At 39.3% G+C, this 23,459-nt stretch overlaps 1 protein-coding gene across 6 annotated transcripts in view; it reads right to left on the bottom strand.

The window, feature by feature from the left end:
* Positions 1 to 23,459, bottom strand: part of PTK2 (protein tyrosine kinase 2) — a 233,649-nt gene that overhangs the window by 139,697 nt on the left and 70,493 nt on the right. For all 6 annotated transcript variants that reach the window (XR_010371361.1, XM_064442021.1, XM_064442023.1 and 3 more), the window contains one exon: positions 3,531 to 3,757. Coding sequence is in view for 5 of the 6 variants with exons in the window: in XM_064442018.1 (XP_064298088.1) it covers positions 3,531 to 3,757 (227 nt within the window). In the remaining variant the exon portion in view is untranslated. The remainder of the gene's footprint in view (positions 1 to 3,530; positions 3,758 to 23,459) is intronic.

Below are 23,459 nucleotides of genomic sequence, written 5' to 3'. Positions count from 1 at the left end.
ATTCATTTCTCTATCAAATATGGCTGTTACAATTCTGCTTCAACCCCATCTTCTGAAAACAAAAAGGTGATTTACTTGGAAGTGCTGATCAGGATCCGGTGGTATGCTAGTGTTTACTTTCAGGATGCACTTGAGACCAAAGAAATTCCATCTCAGCAACACCTACCTACTTGCATGCCACACCTGAGGCTGTGAACAGGGCAGAGCATGCCCTGCATCCTCTCCAACCCCAAAGCCCTGGAAAACCCTCTCTGTGAATATGCACGTAGACAACACATCCAAATGAAGACATACCAAGATAAACAGGGAAGATAAACAACCTTCCTTTCTCTGGCAAAGGCACGGCTATATACGCATTTCGCAGTAGGAGACCACTGTTAGCACGTTCATAAAAACCTCCTTTTTTTTTTTGGAAGTGAAGCATGTCTTTAGTATTATGCTGAGGAAAAAAGGGGTAAAGGGAGCGTGCCAGTTCTTTGAAATCCAAGAAAGCATTTCCAAGAATTGAAATGCTGCTCTTGAATCCTTTGCAGAATACAGACTCATCCCTGAAAGGAAACATCTGTCTTTGAGGGACTAAATCCATCCAGAATAAACAGAGGTCCACAGACAGAAGTTCTCCTCAAAGTAAAGCCTACATCTAGTCACAGTGTTGTCACGGTTAAAGATATTTCAAGTCAAATAGCAAGGAAATCGTACCTTTAGTCTGGCCACTTAAGAGACTCTTGCAGAAAGCAAAGTTCTGCTCATCTGAGTTAACAAAATGAGTTTTTTAATGAAAAGGGTTAACTCTCACAACCAAGGATTTGTGTATAATGTATACAGCTAAAGCACTGTTTCCACTCTTTGGAAATCACAAAAGATTAAAAAAAAGAGGAAAAAGGGCCTTTCCTCGCTTCTTTGAGTGTCAAACATCCTTTCCATTGACAAAGGCCAACTCGACTTTGTTAGAAACACAAGATGTTAGAAATCACAAATCAGGAAAGAAAATTGCACTCTTACTTTCCCTTAGTATTAACACATCCCACAAAGTCCTCCACTTCACCAGCAGAAATACCCTTAATTGGCTCTTCTGGAGACGACTTGGTCCAACTTCCTTTGAATACTGGAAAGGTTCCTCGGCTATCATCCCAGAAGCTGTGCTAACCAGGGAGTAGTCGTGAAAAACCTTTTTTTCTTTTCCTTTTAATTGCACAGCTGTCTCAAAGACATCTACCTCTGAATATTCTTAAAGAGCTCCCTGGAAACAAGCCAAAGGCCAAACCCAGTGCCAGTCTCCTCCTCAGTTTGTAATTCAGAAGAAATGGAAGCTCTGTTGAAGACTGTCTCCTCCACAAAGGGGAGGGGGGTGGTAAAACTAAGGCATAAAAACCTTAAAGGCTATTTTAATCTGGTCGAACAGCAGTCATTCCAATGGAATGCAGGCTTGTACTCCAACAAGGGTTTACTGTTTCTAAAATAAATGTCAGGACATGGTAATACTTCAGTGCCAGATCTTTACTATGGAGTACCTGCACATTCAACAGTCATTGTCCCAGTTTAACAAAATAAAGAAAGGAATCACATTTGTTAAAAGAACCAAGTTTAACAGCAACCCATCACATTCTTCTTCATTAGGAAAGGAGAATACGGAAGTCCCATTACTTAAAAAAAAAAAAACAACATTCAATTAAACATGCATATTAGAAAACTAAAAATTGACGCAAGCTTTAAGGAACTGCTACTTGCCTGTTCTTTTGATCCTACTTTTTATAAGAAGAGAGATATTTTTGCTTAAAACAAGGACATGTAACTCAAAATTGAACTCAACACTGAATTTCTTACAGGGACTGTAAAGTTTTAGATCCTTAAAGACCATAACCACAGGTATTTCTGAGCTGGAGAAACCAGAGATGTAATCTCTTGCTTTTGTTTTTCAAGTTTCTACATACTTCTTTGGAAAGATAACCTTGATTTCAAGTACCATATAAAGAACCCTAGACATTTGTCCACAGGAGAGGCTTGCAAAGGTTAAAAACATTCCGAGACATAGTTTTTCTTCTCTTGTACCAAGTAATACACTTCATGAAATGAATCAATCACATTAGATATACATCAAACCACTATACTTGAGCTGGGGGCAAAGATGTTTCAAGCGGCCCTCAAAAAACCCTATTCCATGTAAAATAAGCATATGCTATTGACAATAATGATGTACCTCTAATCTGTCCGCTCACCAAGTTATCCCTAAACACAGATATGTGCTTATTACATTGCTAAGACAGATTTTCTGATCATCATCAATGAAAATTCAATGATTTCACAGGTCAATGATCACTGTCACAAGACCTCCTCCACTTAGGAATGCTCTTAGGTCTAGTCAAACGCAGCCATGCTAGAAAATAAACGGTAGGAAAGGAAGAGAAAATATTCAAAACTCTTTAGCCTTTTTTTACTTAGTTTTCCCTTGCACAAAGGAAACTTAATAGTAGGCAGAGGAGACAACAGGTCTTCTTAACTCTGACAACTCTCTCCCTTCAGCAGATTGCAATCGTGTCTTTATCGTGAAATTTGAAGAACTGTGCAGAGAATACAAATGTGGGAAGGAATGAGCAGATGGGAACCTGCTTCTACAGTAAGAAGCTCACAGAAGAAAACAACCCCGCACACCACCTACCACCATGCAAGATTTTGCTCTTGGAGGATAATATAAAAAAAGCAAACCACAAAGTTTTAAAAGCATTTGACATGTTAAATTGAGCTTGATTTCAGTTTAAATACCACAACACCTCAAAAACTGAAAGAATACATGTAGCAAATGGTAGGTAAAGGTCTCAAGTATTAAAGGGAATGCATGCTTCAGAATAAACACTGGGTTTTCATGCATACATAAGTTTTCCACATACCTCTAAGAATACAGATATTTATTCTTCAAAAAATACCATCCTCCTGTTTTTTTGCATAGACTAACTGAAGGACAACACTGTACAAATACAAGCAGCAGGTGACTACGGGGCTGGAAGGGAACAGAGGGGCTTATTGGGGGGAGAAAAGACACTTCAGCTCAATTTTCCCCACACTGTGGGTGAATGAGTTTCCAAACAAGACATTAGACGTAAACATTTTAAACATGTAAATGCACACATTTTGTATTTAATACATTAATACATTTTTAAAAAAATATGTTAAGTGTCATTTCATGTCACCTTCATCCCAGCTCTCATCCCTTCCATCCTGCCATGAGGTGTCACACAAGCTTTTGGGGAGTGTAAAGTGGTAAAAGTCAACTGGCATACATCAGTAGTGGTATCTAGACTGACAACCACTGCTTTAAATTTCAAGTTTCTATTCTGCAAAAATAAGACGAGTTCTTATTTCTTTAATACACAATCATATATCAGATTTTTTCTGAAGTTACAAGTAAAGATTCATTTAAAATAAACCACTAAACTTCTGTGTTTGTTTTCTTCCAGACTTTCACCTCCCATTTTTTGAGCATGAAGTTAACACTTAACTTAAAGATGGCATGAGAATGCTAAAAACAGACTTACTCGGACATCAGTAGCATCTCCATGCCGGATAATGCTGGCCCACGTTGTTGGTTCACTGCTATTTTCAAAGTAGTGAAAAACCTTTAAGACTCGTTCCATGGTCCCTGGGGAACGCTCCATCCCAGTACTGAGGTGTGTCTTTGCACTTGAACTTGGTGTATGATTCAGGTTTGGATCAAGGTAAGCTGCTGCCATGGTTTTGCTAGATGCTAGGTATCTGTCATATTCTAGGAAAGAGAAACAAAAATAAATTAATTTTAGTTATACCTGAATCTTACACCGATTAATACAAAGTGTTTACCGTAAATCCATAAAGACTCATTTTTTAAAAGACATTTAGTCGCCTTTTTTGGAGTCCTCTCCTAAAATAGTTATACCATCTACAAACATAAAAAACCTACCCAGATGACTACCAGAGAAAATGCAAGCCCCTCAGAGCAAGCGATCCAAATTTGAACAACACAATAGTTAACAAAAGCAGTATCTTTGGCAAGGCTACCTTCTTTTGGTTTCTCAGTGACTTGACACAGGCCTCCAAAGCTGTCAACACCAAATAACACCTTCCAGTTTTAACAGAGTTCCCATTTCTAAAGTCTCCCAAGTCTGGTCCTGCAACAAGCCTCTAAAGATCAGCACAGGGAAACCCTGACAGCCAAGCTGCTGAACTGGAGGCTTTCCACTAAGAAGCCACACACTAACACTAGGCTCTCCTGTTTAATGCTAAGTCATTGCCACATCACTTGTTTTGTGCTATTTTGGGAACCAGCGCGACTCAAAACCATCCAGAGCTAAATTCATCATTCATTAAGAACATCACTGTCCCTCCTCTCATCAACTACTAAAAATAAGTGGCTAAGTTTTCTCATCGACTAGCCTGGTTTCCAAGTGATTTCCAAGTCTGGTGGCAAAAGGCACGGACCATGGTATAAGCCTTCATCTCAAAGGAAAAAAAATACCTCTTGGCTACTGCTGCAAATTAGTCAGCCACAAGCAGATGGTGTCTGAGAAATCAATGCAGTACAAGAGAAAAAGAGCAAACAATACCTCCTCCCTTCGCCTGACAGTCTCAAGCATCATTCCAGTCTGCTGGCTGGAAAGAGTGAAGAACTGCAGGGCTTTGCTCCAGGGCTTGGACAAGTGCACTGAGATTTCTGTACCTCCTCCTCACAGCAAGCAGCCAGTGAAGAGGCAGTTTTCAAAAACTGGAGATTATAAAAATAAAATAAAATTGATCTTTTTGGCATAATACTCTGAACGCCTTTCTGGTAGTAAAGCTGGCCTGTGAATGGGGTCTGGAAGAGAGTGAAACTGCTTCAGTACTGCTACTGAATGCCTGGAGCCTTAGTTTACTCCACTGCAAGGCAGAAGAGACTCCATGCTCCCAGCTGAGCTCCCCTAAGGCCTGGCTGTCCCTCAGCAGAGCTTCAGCCACCAACCTGCCGCCTGCCACAGTGCTCTGCTGACCTCCCTGACAATCAGTTCAGGAAACTCTCTGGGGGTAGAAGTGATTTGGTGTTCAGGGTTAGCTTAGTTTTATACCACAGTTGCCTGAAGTAGGTGACCACAGATGTTAGACAAGCACAGAGGAAGAGAAACAGAAGCAGCTGTAGTCAGGGGCAGGAGGGGAGCCATTATACCAGTTCACCAGTAGTGTCAAACCACACTGTGAGCTCAGCTAACAGGAATCCAGCTGCGGCAATATCAAGGCTTAAAATCTTCAGACTGTAGATAACGACATTTGCTAGGGGGTAAAAAACAGGACTTGAAGTCTAACATAATGATCTTAAGCATCTACCTAACTCAGACCCACAAGATAACAGCCCATCTGTGCAGTATGTCTTTATCTCTTGAATAAATGGTTGAATTGCATTCATCTAACAGAACTTTTAAGAACTTAAAATTGACACTACTGGGTCAGACAAAAGGCCTCTAATGTCCTGCCCTCAGGGAAGATGGTAAGAGCAGGCCCAGGAGACACTTCTCCCAAACATCCCCTCAGTGCCTGACCCTCGAGAGACCTTCCCCCAAACACCAGCTTGGTTTCATGTCCCTCTTGCCTCTGTCTGAAAACTCAAGAAACCATTATAGCTTTTGTACCTTCCTTTATTGTTCTCTTTCCTGGCAATCAGTACAAATGTACCAAGCCAACCTTAGTCCCACATTAAAACCTTTCCTCCTATCCAGCCTACACTAACAGATACAGGTCCCAAAAACACCAGGAACCCCCCTGGACTTAGCCTCACCAAAGGAACTTGCAAGCTGTTTTCATATAAACCTTGACTTGAAAGCAGAAGCAGGTATAAAAATCTACCCTGTGGCACACTAATACCAAGCCAACATGACCGTACGTGCTCCTAACTGCAGGGCTCCTCTCCTGTAAGGTCAAAATAGCCACCATGAAACTCCACATGTCCGCAGGGTAGGGAGTTTCATTAGGACAACTGGCACAGACTAAGCCCTTTCACTTAGTGCAACTGCTAGGAAGGAAATGGCAGTTTTCAGGCTCAGACTTGGGTCACTTTTAACCCTTCTGCATTATGTTCTGTCTCTTTTGGAACGACTTACTCTACCTCAAAGGCACTAGTAAAAATGCTAAGCTTTATTTCAAGCTTATGCACACAAATGGCAAGAAAATTTGCTACAAACCAAAGCGAGATGAGTGATTTTTAGTAAAGGAGAACTAAAAGAAAGCCTGCTTTAGTATTAATTTGCATATAACTTGAACATACACATTCATCAGGCTTTATCTGGCAGAAAGAACAGGGAGAAAGGCTACAGGAAAACATAGAAACAAGCATTTAGAAGATGTCTGACCACAGACTTAATGTGGACAACCTACATCCCTTGGGAGCAGCAAACAGAAGAGCAACTGAAAACATCAGTTCCTATACACGGGAGTGCTCTTAGGCAGCATAATTTGGGGCAAAACATTACAATTTTTTCATATTCATCACATCGAAGGGATAATGTGGAATCAAACATCAGACTGTACAAGATACAGGCTATTGTCAGTTTTCACAAGGTTTTGTGGGTCAGAGGTTTTTAAAGGGGGGGGGGAAACTACGCAAAATTAGAAAAGCCATTTTCCTTCAATATTTGATCATCTCTGAGCTCATTACAACTTCTTTACAAAATCCCAATGCCTATTTTATGAGGTACCAAAACAGCAATAAAATTGATAGCTCAGGGTACAGAAACATATGTTCTATCTCTGGTTATGGACCTATTAACATTCCCACTAAAACTACCCCTGCAGTTTGAGTTTATAATGTGACTGTAAAACTCTGCCCCAGGACAAAACTCTGTAAAGTGTAGCTGCTCTTGATGCAAGAGTAGTTAAACAACTATTTTACAAGATCTAGGATGCTTATTTGGGTTCTTCTAAACTGAAACCTGATTGGTTTGTAATCCTGCCATTACAGATCTCAGTTTAAAAGAGCAGCTATAGTCCTCTTGGTATTAAACAGACTAGTAGTATGCTATTATGAAGCCGAAACAAGCTACAGTCAACTAAAAGAGGATAGGTTTAGACTAGATCTAAGGAAGAAATGTTTTTATGATGAGGGTGATAAGACACTGGCACAGGTTGCCCAGAGAAGTTTTAGATGGCCCATCACTGGAAGTGTTCAAGGTTAGGCTGGACGGGCCTTTAAGCAACCTCATCTAGTGAAACATGTCCCTGAGGACTAATGGTCTAAAAATCCAGTCTGCTCAAACTTGCTTGTACATGAAGCCATGTGCCAGCCATCCCTTTAAGCTTTTGAGAGCAAAGATTATTGTTCCCCAAATGCTCGGGTTTTACAAAAAACACGTTTCTCAGTACTGTAAAGACTTACTCTAAGCTTAGGGAGTGGAGTGGAGTGGAGTAGCCAAGCCTGGCCTGCTGAGATTAAGGAGCTCTGCTAAGATATTACAGTTGTTCAAACTATGATACTTGTTATCGTTTAGACGATTTGCTCTACTGTGCTGGAATACCTGAGGTTTAAGAAAGTATATGGGACAAAGTTTAAAAAGCTTTGTCATCTAATCTCATTCAAAAAAAATTTAAAAACCACACCAAAACCCAAAGCAAGACCCAACAACACTGCACTTCATAGCTTCTCAAGAACAAAAAAAGCACTGTTGACCTTTTTTGTGTCCCTTTCTGTCTTTATACAACTTGGGTTTGAATACCTGCCGTTTTCATTACTTCGGTACCAGTTATGTTAGGAATGTATAACAAATGCTGGTTTATTTTCTAAAAAACCCCACAAAATGATGAGATAACAAATTGAATCCTTCTAGAATTCTCTTTGCAAGTCATTTGCTGCTCATTGTGACTCCTGCTGAGACATCTTATGAGCACCATGCGTTCCCCATATTTGATCCTGATGTAGTTAGCAAAGTCAGTATTATGGCTTTTAGTGGTGCAAAGTCACATTTCACTACCAACTCCAAGTACTTCGAAACTAAATAATTTCCACTATTTAGAGTCAAGAAAATCATAAAAAAATAAATCAGTTAACTGAAAACTGATTAATAAACTGATGGAAAAGTTTAAGTAGTCTCATCAGGGAAATCTTTTCAATGCAAATAATGTCTTCAACATTAACAGTTTGATAATGTATATTAAAAAAACCACCCTATTCCTCATACTGGCATTGGCAGATGGCTCACAACACTTGTGTTAACAAGTCCGTGTGACAAGGAACCAAGCTGTAATTGTTCACACCGTGACTTCATTTTGTCCTTTGTAGGTATGATGAAAGTTTAAAATGTTGCCCAACCTCCGTATTCTGATCCCCATCTCAGGATTGAAGGCATTGACATCTATGAAATAAGCCCCTTCTAGGTTACAATTCCACAAAATAACCTGGTCCACCTCAACTCAAACCTATAAAAATCTATATAAATCTAGTTTAAAATACAAGAATATAAAAAAATACAATAAAAATTCAGAGTTTGTTTCTTTCTCTGATCCTGGTGTAAAAATTCTACAAGACTTAAAATACTTTAAAATACTGAAGTTATTAAAAGAAATAAAAACCTTTACGTTACTTGCATCCTTAATAAACAATGCAGCTTTACCAGAGTGACTGGTTGGAAAGCAGCTTTGCAGAGGAGGACCTGGAGGTCTTGGTGGACAACAAGCTGACCATGAGTTGGCAGCATGCCGTCACAGCAAAGGCAGCCACCAGTCTCCTGGGCTGTGTTAGAGCATTGCCAGCAGGTCAAGGGAGGTGATCCTTCCCTTTAACTGAGCCCTGGTGAGGGGCATCGGGAGCGCTGGGCCCAGTGCTGGGCTCCCCAATGCAAGAGACACACGAACATGATGGATAAAGTCCAGCAAAGGGCCACAAAGAAAATTCAGGCACTTGAGCATCTGTCGCACGAGGAGAGGCTGAGAGCTGGGATGGTTTGGCCTAGAACAGGGAAGGCTCAGGGGAATCATAGAATCATCGAATCATTAAAGTTGGAAAAAGACCTCTAAGATCAAGTCCAACTGTCAACCCAACACTACTGAGTCTCCTAAACAATCCCCTGAAGTGCCGCGTCTAAATGTCTTTTAATACCTCCAGAGTTGGTGACTCCACCATGTCTCTAGGCAGTCTGGTCCAATGCCTGACCATTCTTTCAGTAAAGAAATTTTTTCCTAATATCCAATCAATGTGAAGAAATCTTACCTATGTGTATAAGAATCTGTTGGGGAACAGTAAAGATGGAGCCAGACTCTTCCCAGTGATGCACTGTGAGGATGCGAGGCAATGGGCACAAAGTGACAAATGCCCGTTTAAACATAACAGAAGGCTTTTGCACTGCTTGGGCGGGTGAACACTGCAGTAGAGTTGTGGAGTCTCCATCCATGGAGATAACCAAAACATGACTGGAGACAACCCTGAACAATCTGCTCTAGCTGACTCTGCTCTCTGCAAGGGGGCTGGACAAAACTACCTCCACAGCTCCCTTCCAACCTCAGCGATTTTGTGATTAAGAATTTCCTCCACACTCTAAACTCCTTAGAATTATCCATAATGCATCTCACATCAGACACTAAACATCTCATGAATTTCAAGCTCAATCCATTTTCACAGTTTATATTAAATCCTGCTGTAGCTCACCTTGCAAATATTAACTTGTCTATCTCAACCTCACAGAAAGCAAGGATGTTAAGTACAATTTTAACTCTGTTCCCCATGACAAAGCTTGTATTTTCAGGAGTCCGTGTTAAGTGTCAGCATGTTCCTCACTTTTTGTATGCCATCTCCTGACACCTCCGGAACACACACTTCAAATTAGGGACCAACATAGGAAGAGAGGAGCAAGAGTATTTTTATCTATTATCATCACTTTTGCCTTCAGAAAGTGTCAATAACTTTAGCTATTTCCATAAGCCACATTGGAAAGTCCCTGTTTATTTTCTCCTGAGTTTATTTTTCTTGTTCTCTTTCTTTCAGCTAACGCTGATGTTGAAAAGCAAAAGAAAAAAAGCAGTACTCTCTTGTTCCACCTCAGACACCCTCAGCTACATTCACTCTACTTGGTAATACTTGCTATGACCACATCTAAGAATGCATTTATTTCTCTTGCTGCCTCCTCTCTGATCCCTTCCTGGTCACTGCTCTCTCCCCTCTCCTCAAGATATATATGTATTCTTAAGTACATTACTTGTAGTCGAAAGCATTTATCAAGGGCTCCAGGTCAAAGTATAAAGCAGCCTGGCCAGCCACATTACAAAAATTTAAATAGTGAGTTCTTAGATTTTATTTTAGTCTAAATTGACACACCAAATATTTCGCTCTATCAATATGAAATGGAAGAACAACCTGGTACTGACAGTTTCTCTGAACATTTTTTCCGCCCAGCAAATATTGCCTAAACAGTTACTAACCCTGTGTCTCAATACAGTTCAAAGGAGATAAGCACAGTTTTGCTTTCTTTGCAGAGTTAAGTATTTTAGAAACACACTAGAAAATGAACAAGATAATACAGACCAAAGTCAAAACAAATTTGCAAGGCCAGCTTCCAACACGGCAAAATGTATTTCAATTATATCAGTGTTTTAGGAGATTAAACATTCAGGGGAGCATGAAGGAGGAATTTGGAGAAAGCATGAACTACAAGGCCCATGCAAACCAAAGCAATACAGTGCTCTGAGCAACCTGATCTAGCTGAAGACGTCCCTGCTCACTGCAGGAGAGCTGGACTAGATGACCTTTCAAGGTCCCTTCCAACCCAAACTGTTTTATGATTCTATCAGAACCTTCAGCCTGTTAACAGGAAGCAAGCATATCTCAGTAAAAAAAAAATCAATCAATAAATACACACTTCACCTGAAGTAACTGAAACAAGGGCATTTTCCATGTATGGCTGCCACTGATGCAGGATGTTTTAAGGACTTTTTTAAAAGTGCTTTACAAGTGCTACAGAAGCAGTAACCTTTTAATCTGGTAGCACTGCACCTTGGGATGAAGAAATAGGGAAAAGTTTCAAAGAGTACTGACAACCGGCTGAACTGTCAAGAAGAAATTCAAACTTTCCAAGATGTCATGCACTGTCCATCCTGTGACATTCAAAATGGTACCATTATTCTCACTAAGAATCCCACAGGATTAAGTCCTGACATACCTTAAACACTCAGTTTAACCCAATTTTATTGTAGCATTGCATAATCTGCACTGCCAGCGATTCCCTTTGGAGGTGGCACCGATTTCTATTCTTAATATACAAAAATTAGTAATGAGGAAACATCAGTTGTGCTAGGAATACAAGAACATCAATGTCTGTATATGCTTTAATTAGAAGATGGTATGCAGCTAGATGCTTGCTTCACTTCTCCTTAGCACTCTGAACCTTCACCGTGGTCCCTCAGTACCACTGAAACAAGTAAACACTAATCTCCCCTTATGCCTTCTGTTGCTGATCTTTTTAATTTCTCAAGCAAGTTGTTGAGAACAAGAGTGATGCATTTTTCTTAAAAAGAGGCGCCACGGAAGTGAGTCAAAATTCTGCATTTCTAAAAATCAGGGTAAAATTCTATTTTGAAGTTGCACCACTGGCTGGCAGCAGCCCTAGCTATGAACATCAAAACAGGAGGGTGAAGTAAGCCGTCCAAATTTAAGTCATCTTTTTTTAATACCACTTACTGAAACACTGCTCTATGGAGACCCTCCATAGCACAAGGTCTTCTAAACAGGACTACAGGAAGTAAGTAGAAACACTGAGTGTATACTGTCTTTCTAGAATACTAAAAAGCAAAAAATAAATTAGAATTAGTGATAAAGCAAGTGTGCTTCTCAGAAATTAAGAGCTAGAAACACCTGAACGAGAGGCAGTTATGGAAAGTAAGGTATTCTGATTATGTACCATCACAGCTTAACACATTTGGCTTTGGCTACCATTTGACTTTAAGCCTCCCTTTCCTAGTTTTACATTACTGAACGATTATATCATCCCAGCCCTGTACTTCAAAACATTGAACTTTATAAGCTTTTAATTTTTCATCCCCTTTAACAGTTTTAACTGTCATTGTGTTATCCCACTTTTTCATGAAAACCAGAACCATGCATTAGATCAAAGGCACTTAAGTGCTCAAGAGGAACAGAGCATGACAACAGTCACATTGTTATGTTGCATGACAATGGCCTATTACAAAAATCAATGACCTGTAAAAAGTTTTACTTAAGCCTATTCTGGCTCAAGTGTTTTCCAAGACAAGTAGAAGTGATTGAATGGAAGTTCAATGTAGGCTGACCATAATAATTCTCCTAATTACAAGCTTTTTGAGATGATGCTTCTGTGTATCTCCACACACACATACAAAAAAAACCCACCAGTGTTTTTCACAGTTGGGGGTTGTTGGAACTGGGCATGTACCACGTGCCTCCTAGCATCCTCACATAAGTTCCTGAAGAGCAGAGTAAGTTGTGATATTCCCTTGGATCCCCCTAGGAATCAAAGCTCTTTGCTCTTTGAGAGCTCAAGGCTCTATGCTGTGTTTGAGGACCTAAACACCAGCCACATCATTCTTTAGCTAGGCATCCATTTCTCCTGAAGTCTCCATCTACTGCACCCAAAGACAGAAAAGTAAGCACAATTAGCTTAATTAGTCAAAGAACAGAAGCAATACCTTCTTCAAATTTGGCATTTAACGGTCAAAGAAATGAGAAATCAGTTGGTGGCCTCCAGGATTCATGTACTGACATGATCATGACACAGGCACAAGTGCAAGCCTCTACTATGACGACCACCAAGTCCCAGTACTCTGCTGACGTCAAACTAGGAGCAGATAGATGCTCAAGATTTTTTTTTTTTTTTTTAAAAACCAACTTGATATAGCCTTAAAAAGGCAATTTAAAACACTTAATCCACTCAAAACAGTACACTAGGGCCCTCTCCAGACTTCTGGAGTTGCTACCAATGATTCCATATTGCTTTGTGGCAGAATAAGAGTTATGGATTCTCTGCCAGTGCTTTCATTCTAGGTGGATCCCCTTGACCTGCTATAATAGGGCTGAATCTAAACCCAGGACCTCTCTCTGCCCTTTCACTCACTATCCCACTGTAGCTGGAATCCTCTCTTGGGCATAGTCCCTGTCACCACAAAACTAGGGACTTCTGTCCTGTGCATTGCATGTCTACGTCTACTGGGAGGGTCATTCACTGTCTTTGTTCTTTTTAATACCGATGAAGTATGCTACTGACTCTCGTGGATTGTTCCAGTGAACACTCCATTAAGTCTTTGAATAGAACCGTCAACACTGAAAAGCTCTGAAAACCCGTGCCTCCAAGAAAACACCCTTGGCCCTCAAAGGCTTTTCATCTCTACTCACACAGGGCTACTGAACCTTTGAGTTTAATTAGTTAGAAAAAAGAAGCACCTTTAATACAGTAGAGGTTCTGAGGTTCAACATTTGCATTGCAATGATAAATACGGAATTCACAATTTTAAAGGAAAGCTGTCACTCAGGTAACTTGACAAGAAGAGGAAGTAAGTTCGGAACCCGTGTTTCCTGAAGGTTCAGTAAATGGGGAAAGAAGACTGATAACTGTTTACAAAATAACTGATTTTAGAAAAACTATTTTGGTGGTTTTTTTTTCTTCTATAACGATCTCCAATACGTATGTCAGATCAGCCGAAGATTTAGCTTTGCATAAGACACAAGTCATCAAAAAGGTTGAGACTTCAGAGTTGAACCTTAAGAGCTGCAATTAGACATTCTATTTCCAACTGAGCTGCTATTTCCCTGAGTTTTGAAACAAGGGAGGGAAAAGCCATTCTTAAACTGGGTATTAACCAGCTGAAACATGTTTACTTTAGGGCTTCCTTCAACAAAGTTCTCTGAAAGAGAAACTTAATACTTTGAAGGATAAGATATTGGTCTGTGGTAAAAAAATTAATTGGAATCCAGAAGAGCTGGGTTCAATCGCCTACAGCAAGACAGGTTTTGTTACAATTAAGCTTCATCATTTTCGTCACTTCAGATTTTGGAAGAAATCATGCAGGAACATCTCAAGAATACTCGATCACAGTATATGTGGCTCTGTGTGTGTTCCTCTCCCCTCTGCCCTCCCATGATAGGGGTCATCTGGGTCAAAGCTATACCATGCTTTTCAATGAATGGGCAACAACTACAACACAGTTTTTGCCACAAGCAGCTTCAGCCTCTTCCATTAAAAGTAATCGCATTGTTTTATCTACCCTATCTCATTCCACCTAAGCAAATCCAGGTATTTATTAGTTCCTGACAGTTATCTAACTTCAAACAACTTGGAATGGAGTCAGAAGTATCAACTAATCAAATCACTGCACATTTTGAAAAAAATCATTAGTAAAATTCAGTCATCACACATTCTTTGACAGCCATCAACTAGCTAATGAGCACAGATGTAATGACAGATCTATCTGCACTCACTTAGATCCAAAATCACCAGCACATGCTGCCCCTCATCATGACAAGGTATCAAAGGACACGTGCGATAACTGGAAGACCTTCACGGTCAAGAAACTATGAAAAACCTGAAGAAATTAAGTAAGGAGAATTCACTACCTCCACAAGAATTTATTACATCTTTTTATAATATATTCGATCACAGGTAAGTATTAAGATGACTCATAAAGATGAAACTGTTACTTTATAGTGCATTTTTATTCTATTCAATTATTTGTCTGGGAACAATAAATCAATTCACCACCACATCACAGTGATGAAATATGCAATTTGTGTACAACAATCTGACCATGTGCAGAAACAGCAGGTGGTAATAAATTAAGTTGGAGTTGCACAATCAAGACACCTCCATAAGCCAACAATACAATCAGAGCTATCAGTCCGACCTTCCTTCAGTCCCTATTACAACATACAGAAATATTAATCTGAGGGGCTACTTAAACATGTACAGTTTTTTAAATGCTGAGTTGTACTTGGCCTGAAAGCACAACCTCTTACAAGAGGATCTGGTAATTAAAACAACTTTGCACATGAGCTTCAGGAAGCAAAGGGTTTTTATATGTTTGCAATCTGTGCTCTTAATATGTTTAGGTTTATTTTAAAATAAGTACTTCATAGTAGCTAGAGAGAAAATAGGAAAACAATGTCTTTCAACAAGGACTGTGTGTGCTTTAATATGTATGGAAACACACACATTTCCACACAAAACCAGAATATTGTTGTGACAATACACCCTCCACACTACAGACAACTCCTTTTCTCCACACAGCAGTATTTCACAGGGCAGAGGTACCTACTGTCACTCAAACCCCCATGCAAACTGGCACAGGAGCTTGCTTTAGGGAAAACAACACAAAGGGATAAAGATTATTAATTATTTCAACCGACGGATACAGGATTTTAATGCATTATTATTTTTAGCCTGAAATTGGGTCTTCAGGATCTTTGTAACTTGGAAGAGGTCCTGTCATTGCTTACTAAAGGCAAGGGGTGGGTGTCCAGTATCTTCAGCATCAATCAGTCAATCCCTTGCCAGCAGAGAACTATGGATTAAGTTTATTCAATTTTAACCCCAAGGTGCAGTAGAGTAGAAAAGTCAATGAGACTTCCACCACATCGTGAGTACTGTCCAGAAAGTCCAGAGAAGTGCAACTAAAATTAAGGAGCAGAGCAGCAGCCATATGAGAGGAACTTAAAAAAGCTGGGACTCCAGCCAAGAACTTGATCAATATTTACAAAATCCACAATGATAGATAAACAGAACCATAAAATGAATCCCCTGTTAGTTTAAGGTAAAAGATCTTAACAGGAATAGCGGACAGGAGACTATGGAGGCAGATGGTAGCAGCAAATTTAGAAAGGTATGGGCAACAGGCACATGAATGGGTACTTATCAAACGTATATAATGACATACATGTTCCTTTTCCAGGTTAAGTACAGGCAGCCTGTTCACCTCAGGAAAGGCCAGCGATAACTGTCTTTTTGGCAGGAATGGTGTCACATCACCATACTGAGTAAAAGACTTTTTAAAAGTCTTTAATGCAACGGGTGCTGAAGAAACACAAGGATGGAATGGAGGCAACAGCCATGCTCATGTGGTCTCCTGAAAGTCAGAAACAGAAGATGCTGTCGAAGACAGTGGATGCGATTTATTTTTTTTTTTACACAATAAAACATCCATAAAACTTTAAACTTTTCCTTCTACTGTTGAAGCTGAAATATGACCCATAATGCTTCCAGAAAGTTCAGATGAAAATACAGACATATCACCTCTGTGAGCTTTCTCATGCTTTATGTTTTATAGACTACATTTATCAAATCAATAGTTGCCAGGGGAAGATGATGATTTCCAGGCTTGGAAAAGATGGGCATTAAGTCAGAAAACTAAAAGAAGTCAAACAACATTTTGACAATTTTCTTGCATAGAAGAAATCAGAAAACCAAATAATCCTAGAAAAAGACCCCACATCTATGAATACATTAGAAAAGTCTACACTGTGTATTGCAATCCTTATAAGGGTTCCTATAAGTATGTTTTAAAAAACCAAATGTAAAGATGGCCCATCACTCCTGCAATATTTTTAGAGGTTTGGGTTTTTTAAGTGTTAAATACTTTATTGCACACAGTTCAAGTTCTCATGTAGAGTTTAATGTTCAAATATCATTAAAGGAATTTAAGTCTGGTTTCTCAAATCTGCCTCTGTAAGAAGCTACAGAATTGATATATTATTTCTGAAGAATATATTTGTACAGAAGTTTGAGTTAATTTTTCAAAGGCAAGTAAGTTGTCACCACAGGCTGCTGAACCAACTTAATATAACCAACTTGTCCTTGCTGCTGCCAAAGCTGCAGAGCTTGATACCCCTTTCCTCCCTGCCAAGTGTTTCTTCATCCACTCTTCCTGACTATGCAAGCACTTGCTTCCCTTCTGTGGCCTCCTGCTGCTTCTTAAATAGTTTTGAGCTGCTTTTACTTACTAAGAGAGAAGAAATCAGTTCAAGCTTTTTTTCCTGGTTTTGGTGGGGGTTTGGTTTGGTTTTGTTTGGGGTGTGTGGGGCGGTGTCCATTTAACTGAGGTGAAGTGGCACAGAAAAGCTCTAAAAAGCTCCAGAGCCAGCACAAAGTAAACAGCAAAAGCACATGGCCAGTAGTAGGGATGAGCAGGCTTCCCATTTTTGGCAGCTACAAGCTGCTATGTCGGCTCACAGCTCTTCTTGGACTACATCTTGGGGGGGAATAAACACATCAATGGGAGATAGAAACCATCTTCCTCTGCACTCGCAAAAGGGTTAGAGAAATGAGTGAGTTTTGTGTTGGTGAAATGGTCTTTTTCAGTACAGCACTGAGCACTGACCATTTGCAGTCCAAATCTGACTGCTCTGAGCCTCCGATGCTAAAATATTAAATAGCATTTACTGATTTTTCAATACCTGGGCAAGGGGGAGGCAGTGAGAAGGAAGGAGGGCAGAGAACTGCTAGGAGAGGAAGAGGAATCTTCCACTGTAATAATTACAGAAGGCAAAAATTATTTGTTTAAAATACCAATCTTAAAAATTCAAGTGTCATTTTCAACTTCAACCTCACATTTTCCTCTTCCTCTAAAGCCATTTACCATCTATTAGCTGGTACCCAGATAAGTCTGACAAACTAAACAGGCAGATTTGAAAGAAGAGACCAAGAATCTTTAACAGTAACACACTGAAATAGCACAGAAAAATATCAAGAAAGTGCCAGAGTGGACAGAAGGAGGAACAAACATGAAGACAGAATAGAGAGGAGCTGCTGAGAAAAACAAGTAACATGCTCAAGGCAGAGTCACTGAACTTTTATGGTGTTCAGCAGCAGGTTCAAAAATGAGAGTCCAGTTTCCTGGTCGAAATAATGCTCACCTTCCTGTGCCTCACCTACCTCACCAGGGAGGACCTTGCTGATCTACAAAGCGCCTTAGTACATCTCCTTAGTAACAAAGGTGAGCGGTTCTTTAGGTCACCAACAGACTTATGTCATCTCTACTCCTTACCCTGCATACTAAATAAAAAAAGAACAGAAACTGCAGATTTGTCACATCGCGAAAAATAAAGTTTTTACAGTAATGGCTTTGCTGAACTTAAGTTTTGTTTCTATAACAGACTTAAAAATATTGTATATAATAGACCAAATGTAAGGCCTCAGACATACATGAGCTGCTTAGCATTATTCTTTTATTTCCTGACAGCGGAGCAATACAAGAAGTTTATCTTGTTGTGATTTCTCAGTTTGAAGTGTTTGTAAACTAGACAATTACAGCTGCTGTAGTATCCGATGTTCTTCTCCTATACAGCTATCTTCTAAAAAAAAAGATCCAAAAAATCTTATGCCCTGTTTTGCAACATGCACTTTGATGGTATTAAAAAATGCATGCGAATGAAGAATGACAAGATATAGAAACTATATTTGTGAAATACCAAATACATTTGCAAAAGTGTATCAGTACTTCGTATCTCTAGCAACTTTTACTATTAAAAGTTGAGGCAGCTCCTGACTTTGGGTTCAGATGACAGTGTTTGAGCTGACTGACAGCCTCGAAGGCACAATCTGAAAGGAAAAAAAGAATAGTCTAATCACCTAGTTTACTCAAACAAAGGAAAACTGTAATTGTTTTAGGAGCAGAACATTTACTAACAGTTTAGAAAGTAGTTCTAGCTCCAGAGCAGGTTTTGTCATTTGATACATTCTTACCAATGAAGTTCTTAATTCCAATAATTTGGATAGGCAGAAATTGATGAAATTCCTGGGGAACAGGATAGACAAGTCAGGCTTGTTTGCATCTGATACAAGGCAGACAGCGATGAGCATCTGCAATTTGCACCAAAATCAACAAACCATCTGATAGTCGACTATCATGGCACCATCTACAGATCTTCAGCCGGGGACCAGAATTTGAAGAGGAGGGAGACTGCATCACTTGACCTCTTAAAAGTAACTTTTTGGCCAGATCCATTCGAGCACCTGATAGAACAAGTAACTACAATGAAGTGTAGAGGAAAAAGGTTAATGTGAAATATGCCTGGCACAGTCGACGGCAGCCTAAGCACATCTAACCTCTAATTATTTCCCAATATTTTGTAAATGTTGGAGTATGGTTTTTAAAGATGCTCACCATTTGTCTGAAACACGAGTCCATTACTTTTTAATCAGCTGCAGAATATTTCACTGAGCAAGTGAAACGAGTTTCATAGATGACAGGCATTCAAAGAAAAAAAGCTCGCTTAAAACACAGCTATATTCTTCCATCAAAGACAACACTACTCAGAGGAATGACAAACACCAAAAAGAGGTGATGAGAGAAGCAAAGAGCCAAAAGCAGAGCTTGTCAGGCTTTGAGACCATTTTTGTTCCACCTGGATGATGAGGAACTGTCCCTGTGGGACACAGCGTACACACCGCTTGGCTGCTGGGCTTTGTCGCTCCAGTGCCAGCATTCCTTCTACACAAAGGTAAAATCTCAGTCATTTAGGGTTAATAAGATTTGCTCCGAAGAAATAAACTGCTGATTATTTTCACACTCCAGAATGAAATTAGTTTTCCCGCTTTGAAGAGTAAATAGAAGAATATTTCACTAATACAGCCAGGAGTACAGAGCAGCATACTTGATGAGACCTGGTGGTTTTACTCTACCCCTTCAAATACCAAAAAAGACCACCCCCCCCCAAACAAACACCCCCAAGGCACCATCTTTCACTAACTGCAAGGCATGGCATTAAGAAGTAAAAGTAAATTCTGCTTCGTTAATGCACAACACTAATTGTTCATTTAAGATGTCAGTTAATAGAGACTGAAAACACTACTGTTCCACCCTTCTTGGGGAAAATGTCTTTTTCACAGCAAGAACTTGAGCTGCACAGACTTTCACTGCCGCTCTTCGTTGCAAAAGTGCGATATACAAAAAAGGCTGTTGGTGTAAGAACAAACCCTTCACTGCAAAAGTGGCAGCACAGCCTTCCCCCATTTACTCACTAAACTATCCCCTACCAAGTTCTTGCCAAAGGGCAGAAAACTGCATTTCTTTCAAGATTTCTCCATTGAGGTTTCTATGGCCAACTTGAACTGTTCAAGACCTTCTTCACCCCAAACCTGAGACCGGTATTTTTTAAACAACTGAAGATTCTCCTCTTTTTCTAAGGAATCAAAAGAAACTTGCACCTCAAAGATTTTAGAGACAAAGACAACTAATACCAAAACTAAATAAAAACTTGGTGCAGTTTCTATTTACTTCACATTTATGATGTACTACATTATTTGTTAAAAACATCTTTCATCCATTTTCCCTTACACACAGCAATTCAGTCATTTTAACAGTACTTAAAAGGAGAGGACTTAAAAATTTTTTCCAACTATTTTCCCTGTGTGTCTGTCTTCCAATGGTTTAATTTTCTGTCACCTGCAAAAACCTTGATATAAAATAAAAAGAATCTGACATTAGAGTTTTGATAAATCAGATAAGTTTCCAGGAAAAAAAAAACCAAATACATCTGGAAAATGAAGAATAAAGTAAGATGTAATTTTAGAACTAGATTTGTTCTTTCAGAGTTTAATTTAAAGAAGATAATACAATGCTGCACAGCATGAATTCCATCTTAAACTTACAGATTCACGTTGATGTTTTATTTTATAAGGCATTAAACAGAGGTATACACCAATATACAGTATTTACAAAGAAAATCTTTTGGTTAGGGTTCGTCAATTCTTCCAGGACATCTCACAGGAGAGGCTTAAATTCCTTATTTGTTTGTTTTAATGAAACAATATTAAGATTAAAGATAGATATAGCCAATTACTTTGGGAATATTCTTAAGAACATTTTGTTTTGACAGAAAGCTCTGAACTTATAAATCAAGTTATTATAACATTTATATAATCTACTCTTACATGCTAAACAAAACAGTTCAGAGCGATAAAACAAACAGCACCGCTGTGGCCTGGACAGAGCAAGAAGAAAAGGGAAAGAACACAAAGAAGTAGTATTTACAGCCAGAAATAATAGTCCATCTGGAAATTCAGTGCCAAATTACACTGTGCCACCAATGTCAAAGAAAACATGCCATGATTACCAAATCAACAACCTAAGGCATTCAGGATCCACCCTTCCTCAGTATGGCCTTCATTTTGCAAAGCAATGGCCATACCTATGGATTTCCGGGAGAACAGCAGGTTTGAATACCCAAGTATATTTATGTTCAGGTGATAAGGACTGGAATATGTGCTTATAAGCACACGGATAAGGAAGGAGGAAGCGTTCAACACCTGAAAGGACCTGGCCCTACAAACCTATTGAAAGCTGCAAACTTGGTCACAAAGAACACATTTTATGAGCAAGTTTATTGCATTACAGTAGGTTGACTGTCCTTGCAAGAACAGAAGGGTAATAGCTTACATCCTACCTACTGCCTGCTCTGAGAAATATTTTTCCCAATGGATGAAAGGAACAAGACAGTATTTTTATTTCCATTTCCAACAGAACTGGAGCAATATTAATAACCTGAGTGGAGGCTAGATATAAAGAGCGAGTAAAGTCTAATAAAAAGAAAGAAAAAAATTCCCTCCAATAATTTTATGGTAATAAGTTTCAAAAAGTTATAGATAAACTCCTGCTTCATATGATTATTCCAGTGCTGAAGCATGACATATACCATAGAAACAGAAACAAAACTAAAATTAATGGTAACTGTCACATCCTCTGCCCAGGTACCACCCACGCTGGTGAAAGGAAACAGCTCCCGCTCCCCAAAATGTAGTGTTATTAAAAAAAAATAAAATTGAAGTTTACTCAACTTCTGGTTTATGTTCTTATCGTTGAACAGGAAAATACTGACTGGCTTAAAGCATAAGTGACTGATTCTTAAAAAAAGAAGCATTAAGATAAGTCATTACATCATTTCAACAGCTAACATAGATCCACAAACACACACTATGGGCAAGCACACGTAACAGCCAAGTAAAGCCATTTTAAGTTGAGGTTTGACTTTCTACTTCTGGCCTGACCTCTTGTTTTCACATCTCCAATTACCACGTGTTCATACTAAACTTATCTGAATTGCTGAATATCATACTGAAGAAAGGCAGAAGATGTGAGTTTAAGTTTCAAAGCTGACTTATTTCTCAGTCTCCTGAAGATGCACAAGCCATCGTGGCTTTGCAAATGCATACCAAAACTGGAGATACTGAAGGTAGTCATCCTCAAGTTAATATTTTGGGAACCTCTGAGTGGTAGGCGTCTCCTGTATTCATAAATATGTGCCCAAATATGATCCCATCTTATAACCAGTTTCAAACATGTATGTTTCCTCCTTTTTTGATGAATTTTACTCGTTCCTGAAACTCTTAAGCCCATCCCGGTTTATTTTCAAAGAATCACAGAGTGGCAGGAGTTGGAAGGGACCTCTGGAGATCATCTTGTCCAACCCCCCTGCTTGAACAGGCACACCCAGAGCAGGGGGCACAGGAACGTGTCCAGGCAGGGATTGAATGTCTCCAGGGAAGGGACTCCACAACCTCCCTGGGCAGCCTGTTATATTTTGGCTGAACTGTGATTTTAACATAAAAAACCAAAGTGGAGATAAAGCTAGATTAAACAGGATTGTCTGCCATTGCTTCTCTACACTGGATAAAGTTTTTTAAAATAACATATTTGAATTGCTGCAGACTTTCTACGCAACAAGTCCTCAAATTCATTTCTATCAGCAAAATAAGCAGCCATCAGGTTTTAAGGAACTTCACTCTGGGCTGGCGATCAACACATACTCATTTCTGCTTTGTCTTTAATTGCTGAAACACTCATGGTTTAGAAAAGCAACTCTACTTCATTGTTCTCTCTAAACAGAAGTGAGCTGGGTATCACCATTCAGGTTAAGGACATGCATGACTGGATGAGGCACAGGCTGCGATCTTCACTGGCTTATGCCAGTATATGACATTCATCACTTAAAAGATGACGGTGCCTAGTGACACAGCATTACAGAAGCGCTTAACATACTTTTTTCCTCCTTCCTCACTATTTTCTAAGGAACCCTCTATGCTTTTCTTTAAATCGTTGAACTAACACCCTGCAAGAAGTACTGAGCAGATGCTTACAGCTATTTTCATCATTGCCCTGCACTACAATGTCAACTTTCTCAAATCTGTTGCTACTTTCCAGTCAATGTTTAGCAACCAGGACTATTTCCTACTTAGCATCTAACCAGGAAACAAAAATAAAATGGTAACAGTTAGAAAATAATCTCTCTTACATAACAGTCCTTCACAGTATACATTTTCAGTGAGGTTGTTAACTGGAGTAGAGGAGCAAAAACAGCAATGCAGCTAGATGAAATCTTAGAGTAAAAAAATCGGGTAGTAAAACAAAAAAAGCAGTATTAATTTTAAAAAATTCTAATTAGATACACTGTATTTACAGAAACACTAAATATACATTACTCCCCCACCCCTTCCTCTCTTGTAGGAGATTTTGCTAGAAAGGGCCCA

The sequence above is a fragment of the Phalacrocorax carbo genome, chromosome 2, assembly GCF_963921805.1.
Source record: "Phalacrocorax carbo chromosome 2, bPhaCar2.1, whole genome shotgun sequence".
Lineage (NCBI taxonomy): Eukaryota > Metazoa > Chordata > Aves > Suliformes > Phalacrocoracidae > Phalacrocorax > Phalacrocorax carbo.
Note: the sequence above shows the minus strand (reverse complement) of the source record. Positions and strands in the feature narration are given on the sequence as shown.